The 9,327-nt window shown below is 33.9% G+C and overlaps 1 protein-coding gene across 1 annotated transcript; it reads right to left on the bottom strand.

The window, feature by feature from the left end:
- Window positions 1–329: 329 nt before the first annotated feature.
- Window positions 330–9,003, bottom strand: LOC144957959 (casein kinase I). Its single transcript, XM_078889517.1, has one exon. The coding sequence runs from the start codon at window positions 8,769–8,771 to the stop codon at window positions 7,794–7,796; it is 978 nt and encodes a 325-aa protein (XP_078745643.1). The 5' UTR covers window positions 8,772–9,003; the 3' UTR covers window positions 330–7,793.
- Between the last annotated feature and the right edge of the window lie 324 nt (window positions 9,004–9,327).

Below are 9,327 nucleotides of genomic sequence, written 5' to 3'. Positions count from 1 at the left end.
ATGTACTTAGTTTGAGATCACCTATAAGTCTCATCAAAGCGCAAAATCCAACAAAGAGAAACACACTCAAACGCTTCATGATCGATTCAAAATATCAAATATAATAGTACATAACAGAGAGATGATTTACAAGGAAAAAAAATACCATCTCCCAAAATAAGTATGCATCTGACTGTTTCCCTCCAAGCCATGACTCCGGCAAGGGCCGGGACAAAACCAAGTAATCTCATTCCAAGACAAAGACAGAAAGTATATTGGAATACAGGTATAGAGTTTAAGGAGGGGGGGGGGGGGAGTTTCAACAAATATAAATAGGATAACACTAGAAATATTGTATATTTGGACAGTTGACAACTTTATTTACAGTCTGTATGAATTCAACAATCAGAAGCAATCATTATTCATACACAGAATAAAACACACTTAAGGACATTGTATCTTCTTGATTTAAATATACAATCATTTTCATTTTCATCATCATTATTATTATACTTATACGAGATGGACTCTTGATGACATTCATTGTTTTAAACAAAAACTTTTACCACCATCATCATTCAAAATGTGTTTCAGGATTTGTCTTGTCTTACCAAAATGAAAGAGTAATAACCATGTACATACCGACAGACATAAACATAATAATCATCACATGCATCATGCCCAGAGGTAAACTAGCCACTTGTCCAATTCCCTAATACACTCTCTTTAAGACATCATTGAACGTTTCATTTTCAGTTCTCCAAGAATGCATATCATGTGACCAATCGTCTACACTGTATAGTCAACTGGGACAACTAAAAAAGACGTCTAACTTCTACGTCATGGCACAAGACCAAAGGTCACAGGTTCGGATAAGTAAGTACGTGACCAATCGTCTCAAAACAGTTTTATGTCCAGGTAGACTTGATGTTTAAAGTACATCTTAAAGTCATCCTATAACATTTTTAATCGAAAGACATGACTTTATAGGAGTCAATTGTTTCTTAAACTTAATAAATCAACCGACAGAATTAGCATTAGCAGCCAATAAAATTATCCGAAAATTTTTTCACCCATCATTTCATGTCAATCTGAAAACTTTTTCACACTGCATGTTTTAAAGTCAATCGGCTTATAAACTGCAAAATGAGGACGAAAAGAGTAAAACGATTGTGGCAATATTGTCAAACATTATAGAGGTCTGAGCTAGACTTCCTAATTCTGGTCATGTAAGGGTATAAATCAAATTACTTCCAACTAGTTCATTCTGAGATAATATCAGATTGACCATAAATATGAACAGGACAAGGGAACAAGTTGCGTTATACCCTATATAAATTTTGGTGTTGCAGAGGATCATAAATACATTTTACGACATTTTATATAGTAGTGACAATAACACTACCAAGCTGTATTGTTTGTACTCCTGAAAATCGTTTAAAAATCTTATGTTTTTCGAGAATGTTACTATTAAGAAAGTTGGATAAATGGTAGTAGACAGACTGGGCCATACCTTCATTCACACGAGATACAATGAACTAAACAAGACTATGCATGTAACCAAAGGCTTGAAACGCAAGACATAATAATAAAGTAGACACTCAATACCCACTGCCTTTTCAATATCATATTTGAACCACTTTGTATCCCAAACAGTCCCAATATCATGCAAAAAAATAGTACAATTAGCATAAAACCCGTTTCTACACTACTGAACTGAAAAGATTATGTTCGAGACTTAAACTTAAAAGTAACAGATAATTTCCAGTGGTTGGAGACTGGAAAAAAAAATGCATGCCAAAGCTTTGTAAAATTTTAGTCCAAAATATGCCCTGTCTTTTCGGTACCTAGGCAAACTAGAGCAAGACACTTTAATATATTTATAATCGCTTTGTAATAAGAATTTATTTATTAATCTGATTGATAACTGATATCATTAGTCCAAAAATATCTTGTGCAAAAATAAAAATTAACAAAACATAAACGAAAGCAATCCAAAATTTCATACTCATTACACTATAATATATACAAGTGACACCATTTACAAACAGACACACACACACACAAGATATGCTATAAACATTTAAGTCACAGTCGCCACTTTCATTTCATTATTGACATCATCCACATCGGCTCCATCGACACGAAAATTCATAACGATTGAATCTATATATATGCAAAAGTTTAATTGAACTAAAACTCAAAATCCCTAAACATTATTAAGACCATCTGCAAATGTGACCCATCGTCTCAAAACGGGTTAATATCCGGAAGGTTTAGATGGGAAAAATTGAATTTTCACAGTATAGCCAAAAACAGGAGACCTGTGCCAACATCTTTTGCTTTTAGTTCTAACCAGAAGAAAAAATACCTCCCATAATTTTATTATTAACTTCACTCTCAATCACCTCGTTCACTCCGAAATAATACTGGATATAGACAATTGGTTGTTTGTTTGTTTTTGTTTTTAAGGGTTTTACGGCGCTTGCAACACAGTTAGGTCATACCAGTAAAAAGGAAGAATATGGGATAGTAAAAAGTTCTAGAATTACAATTAAAGCACCCAAGAAAGGTAAGACAAAGGGGAGTGGTACAAATAGGGAATTGGTGTAGATTCCAAGAGCATACCGTCAATGTACTTAGTTTGAGATACCTAAAAGTCTCATCCAGACACGAGCACAGGTCCCCACTAAGAGGAATACACTCAAATGTTTACAAGTCTTATGTTAAAAATGAAAAGAATAACAGTACATAACAGAGAGATGCTTTACAAGGAAAAAAATATCATCTCCCAAAACTATAACTATACATTCGACTGTTTCCCTCCCAGCCAAAGACTCTGGCCAAGGTCAGGACAAAACCAGGCAATCTCACTCCAAGACAAAGACAGACAGCAATTGGAAAACAGATAAAGGGGGATAGAAGACATAGCAAGTACCTCCCTGCCCACTATGGGAGGTAGGAACCCCACCCAGAGACAATTGGTCACATATGATTAAACCCCTGGCTATAAATAAACGTGAGTAGAAAAGTTAAGGCATCTGTTATTATTACAGTGATCTTAACCAGAAATAGTAAATATTATACCTATTACTATTACAATTACAATTATAAATCATTCACTGTCTAAACATTTTTTTTTTTTTTTTTGTTTGTTGCTTTAGGTCTCTTCCAACACAATTGAGGTTATATGAGAGACCGCTGAAACAAAAAAAAACAAGCAATCTAACAAAAATAGTACAAATGTAAATCAAAAACATAACCTAAAGATATCATAACCTAAATTATAAATAACCAAGAACAGACAGGCAGAAGATTTACAGAAAAAAAAATATCTCCTGTCAAAAATACAATCACAAACCAAAGAAGCAGGATAGGCTAGTAAAGAGAAGAAGAAACGACTTCACTATCGGATCGTACACCCATGCGAACATCATAGGTATATGATTCAAGGGTGATGCTCCCATCCAACCACCCGCTGTCTAAACATTGATGCCTCTCCGGTATTAATATAATGAAACGAGTACCTTCATAAGAGAGAATCAAGATTGTCACAGAATTTAAAGAGCATTAGTATAATACAGTCAAGCCAAAATAAAATCAGACACAAAGTGCGAATCAACAATCAATTGCCGCCCTATAACATCCAGAACTACCCCATACTTAATTTATCCCTTTAAGAGTATTCAAAACCTCCCCTTCAAATCTCATCTCCATTTTCACCATGCCAGCGAGAACGGCTAAGCTACATTCCTCTTTAATTCTCTCTTGGTAGTGAGAATGGAATATGTTTGGCAGTTTGTTTGTCTTTATAGAAGTTTTACGATGCAAACATTTACATTACTTTTCGGTCATTTCAGCACAATGTAAAAAAGTAAGGAAATGTGATAGTCAAAAAAATGATAGGTCTGATCTCTAATTAAAAGAACAATGAGAAAAAGTAAGACAAAGGGAATTGATTCAAATAGAGAAGAGAAGTAGATTCCAAGAGTAAACAGTGCACGTAGTTTGAGATCATTTAAATCCTATCCAGCCAAAAGCACAGGAGCCCACTAAGAGGAACAGACTCAAATGTTTCCAAAATATTATTTTCAAAACAAAAATAATAACAGTATACAAGAGAGGGAGTGATAGCCATGGTAAATAAAAAACCATTGACCGTTTCCCCACCAGCCAAGGACTCTGGCCAGGGATCTAACAAAGGCAAGTACTCTTAGTCCAAGACAAAGAATTGACAAGCAAAGGAGGGGGGGGGTTGGGGGAAGGCGGGGGGTTGAAATACACAGAAAAGAGTGACTTCCCTGCACATCATGGGAGAGATATTTGGCAGTTATAAAACAGATAAATAATGTGAGGAGAAAATGAGTGAAAATAAAAATTTGGCCACACCATTACAGGACTAATGGCAATGTCTGTTTTCGTATCCCAGTCATTATGACACAATGAATACCAAACTGCTTGAGGCTATGGACTTTAGATTTTTAAAAAAATTCTTAGATTGATTTTTGGTACATTACTTTTGACAGTCCACAGCTTCTATCAGTTTAATATTCGCTTTGAATCAGTAAATTTATACTAAAGTATGACAGCTGCAACAAGAAACAAACTATTAAAAGCAAAACGTTTTGGGCTAAAAACCCTTCTACAGCCAATAACAAAAACAATAAAAATGGTAAAAAAATAATTAATCTTTAATCCAGATAGAGATGGGAGAAATGCCATCAGAATTTATTTTTTTTTTGGGGGGGGGGGGGGGGGGGCGCTTGCAATAATTTTATTTTAAGATCACTTCAGCACCACTATAAAAAAAAAAAAGATGGGGAAAAAATAAAAGATTATCCAAAACTGACATTAATGATAGTATTAACCAGTTTGAATTAGGGTAAACATTGGTTGTCATACATTGTTAATTGTCTGGATAATAAGAAGCAAAAAAAAGTTGAGTCCCATAATTAAAACTAAAAAATGGTAAGACATTCAAAGAATAAAGTCACTAAATTCATCACAAATGTTGAAAACTGCGAAACTGATGAAAACTTCACTCTGGAAGCCAGTAGAAATTAGGGAGCGACAGAGAAAAAACAACATAATTTTAAGAAACATTAAAGAAACGCCATACAAGAAGTTTTCTACATGGAGGCCAACATTATATTCTTGCCAGGTTTAAAAGTTTATCATAAAGTGGCCATGGCTTGTTGAGAATATGTATTGGCTCCAGGTGGAAAATATTTCATAGAATTGTTTCATATTTCTAAAATTTATCTAAAACTCAAATGTGCCTGACAATGATTTCTGCAAGGAGACAAAAGCATCAGGTCATTATATATATGTATAATCATCACATGGCAGAACAATTTGATAACAACTGTCACAATTTAAATCTAGTTAACAACAAAACGGAGCACTTTTTCTTCAAAAATATATATTTAAAAAAAAAATTAATAAAAAAATTAAAAACTTGAGAAACAAATCAACAAAGAAAGAAAACAATAGAAGAACCCTGTATTCATGTCATTGATGAGATGACTTCAATTAATTTCTTTTTATCTTTAAAACTGATTCAATTGTTTGGCAACCTCAGTTGTGACATTAGATAGTCCAAAACATTTGAGGCGTCCAATCTAAACAAGCTTACATCATTATCTATCTAGTCAGGTTTGATTTGCCCATACCTTATCTTATGATGACATTTCACAATCATGACTGAAATAGTTTTATCTTTGGTTTATCTTACATGATGTCTAATAATAACTGACACAAAATAAATGCCATTCTTCAAAACATTATAAACAGATAAAAATGTAATTTTTAAAAAATCAAAATTAAAATTTCTTTTATACTCAGAAAAAAAAACCCCAAAAATATTGTCTAGCATTTTAGACAGAAAAGTCATCCTTCAAATATTAATTGATTAAACTGATGCTCATCTTGTCAAAAACATGTGAGTTTGACAATATGGGTTTGTTTTTAAATCCATCATTTGAATGACGATTATAACAGTCAAATAATTTTTCATCATTTTTTTCAGATTTGGTTAAGGTGTTCAAATCAGATGACTATACTAAAAATACAACCTGGTTTTATTTTTCTATGTCAACTTATTACTGAAATGCCTCCTATGACTACAACTATACCAGTATAGCAAAGGATTCACATAAAAGTGAGCCACCACCTCATCTGCTATAATATTCTTATTGTCACAATGAACAAGACGCTGAAAAGTGAATATCAAATTAACATTATCAGAAGAATAAACTTTTGAATTATCTCCCCTCACAAGAAACTGTACCCATTGTCCTCGATATGACAACCAAATTTAATCCATTTGTCATAGTCTTTTATAACAAAGGCAATTTTCAGCCTCTACATAGAAATCAGAATCATCACGAATTAACACAGTTTTGAATTTGAGGCGATAAGTCATCTATTGTATCAATTTTACAACTCTCCATTCCCTTGTGACGTGACATCTTAAGGACCCAATGGGACTTCAGGAAACCTTCAAATTACCCATGATTGAAATTTGTCTTAATAACTCTGTTAATAGCACTCATACACACTCAGGCAGACACACAAACAAACAAACTCTTCTCTTTCTGATTTTCTCTCTCTTTCTCATACACACACAAATATACGCAAGCGCTCTCACATACACACACACGTATGTACACCCACTAACTCACACACTTAAAACACACACACACACATACACACAAGATAAACAAAACAAAAAAAAATTCTAAATGCCCAATAAAAAAGTCTGTAGAGAAACACAAAGGGAGGGTATAGCACGTGTATTAACAAACCAACAAACGCTCATCAATAATGGGCAATGCCAGTCTAAATGGGAAATAAATCATTTCAAATTTAACTTGATTCAATGACTTTAGTAGAGTGGGGAGAAAAAAAGTAAACTTGAACTTGAAACATTTCAATCAATCATCTCAAGATTTTTAATTTGAATGTTTTTTCATCCAATGCCGCCTACAAATATACACACTAAAATTTAGCTCCTAGTTTCTGAAGGTTTCATTTACCGTACCATTTCATTAAAAATAAAAAAGCTTGTGTCATTTAAAGATACAAGTAGGTACAAGCACTTGTTTTGAAAAGCTTTTTACCAAATCAGTACAAAACACCAAAATAAATTCTGTCCATCAGTCAAACTAGAAATAATAAGTGAATACTTTTTTTTTTAAGTTTCATTCAATATAAAACCAATCAAACATTCAAATATCAACACGGCGAACTACAAACAATCAAAATTATTTAACAACTGAATACATGAGGACAAGATCAAATCAACGTTCATGTCATAGCATATCGCACATTTAAAAAGTAGTATATGTATTGATATCATGTTTTTTAAAGGAAATGCATTCTTTTGACTAAATAATGTTAATTATTCAGATAAATGAGGTTAAGTTGTCATGATAATAATATTGATTGATTGACTGAGTGATGATCAAACAACACTCTCACATAAAAAAAAAATCAAAAAATGTACACACCCTTTCTATGAGTACAAGTCACATTCAAGAAAATAAATATTTTTCACATCAGTAAGGAAAGAGGATATTTGGTTACAATTCACTGATGTTGATCTTGCTCTCAAAGACTCGTTTCCTTGTGATCTGTTTAATATAGGGCTCTTGAGAAAAAATAATTTGTTTGTGTTTCATTCATTGGCCATACAGTGTGTTGAAGTCCTTCCAATACTATACACTTTCACAAGTCATAGAAGTAACACAGTTCTTGGCTCCTTCATTGGAGACGCAACAGTTTTGTTTACATTTTCACTTAACTTTTTGAATTTATTCTCGTCCAGTTGCTTGAGCGGTATTTGCACACTGAGCTACCTGGGCAGCTTTCTGTTTAAGCATTGTCCAATCAAATGTGTAGTCATATTGATAATTCAGTGTGCGGAAAAGGATACGGAAAAGTTGACGAAGATACATGTAATCAGGAGCTTCCTCAAAGCGTAGACCACGACAGTAATTTAGATACATAGCAAACTCTGCGGGGAATCCTTTACAGAGAACTTCAACTGGCGTGGACATTTTCTTTTCACTGATTTTCTCATATTTTTGCTTTTTCGTGTTGGCTTTCAGACCTTGCCATGGTAAGCTTCCACGATTAAAATACATGAGGACGTAACCAAGAGATTCCATGTCATCTCTGCGACTTTGTTCAATCCCAAGATGAGCATTGATACTGGCATATCTGGCAGTACCTGTTAGATTTTTATCTTCTCTGTATGGGATGTGTGTGCGGGTTCGACTATCTCTGAACTTCTTCGCCAAACCAAAATCAATCAGGAAGACTTTGTTACAATGCCTGCCAATTCCCATTAGAAAATTATCAGGCTTTATATCTCTGTGTATGAAATTTTTATTGTGGACGTATTCAATGCGGCCAATCATTTGATCAGCAAGCATAAGAACAGTTTTCATTGTGAATCTTCTTGAGCAGAAGTTGAACAGATCTTCCAAACTTGGTCCCAACAGATCCATAACCAGAACATTGTAATCTTTCTCCTGACCATAGAAACGAATGTGTGGAATGCCTACCCCACCTTGTAAGATCTTGTAAAGTTTGCTTTCATATAAGAGTTGGGGATGTCTAGCTTTGGTCGATTCGAGTTTCACAGCAACTTCTTCACCATTGGTTATGTTAATTCCCAAATAAATATCACCGAAGGAACCACTGCCAATCTTCCTAACAAGTCTATATTTCAAACCCACTATAAACTCACTGGGCTGTTTACTCGAACGAGCAACTGATTGTTCCATTTTTGATTGTATGGATAACAGGTGATGGGGGTGAAATAATGACGAAAAACCTTACATTAGATGAAATATGAGGTTCCCTCTTGTTATTTTCTGGTATCAGGACTGGTTGCCATCTTGGGAAACTTAGTAGTCAAATGAACTTCGTCGTATGCTAATGATGTTGAGTATTGGTATCGCAGATAAACGAATAAGGTCAAAAAAATAATGCATAATAACCCTTCAAAATTCCAGAGTTATTCTATCATGAACAAAAATATTGCATGTTTAATTTTCAGAAAGGTATTAAGATTTTATAAGGGCATCTTGTAGTAGAAAACAACAAACAACATTTTGAAATATATCGATACGAGTATTCCAATCAATTACTAAAATGTTCACTATGGATATGAATCCGAGGGACTTCTGGGTGTTGCCAGGGCTTTTTCTTCCGGGTTATCTCATTATAAACCAAAAGGTCAAAACTGTTCATGCGTGAAGAATTGAAGGAAAAGCGCAGTAGTAACCTTAGCGTGTTTGTCACACCCTTACGCCCACACTTATCTTATCGATCTCAAGA

This window comes from Berghia stephanieae, chromosome 12 (genome assembly GCF_034508935.2).
Source record: "Berghia stephanieae isolate SIO BIC M18660-M18661 chromosome 12, UCSD_Bste_1.3, whole genome shotgun sequence".
Lineage (NCBI taxonomy): Eukaryota > Metazoa > Mollusca > Gastropoda > Nudibranchia > Aeolidiidae > Berghia > Berghia stephanieae.
This window is presented reverse-complemented; position numbering and strand designations above follow the sequence as displayed.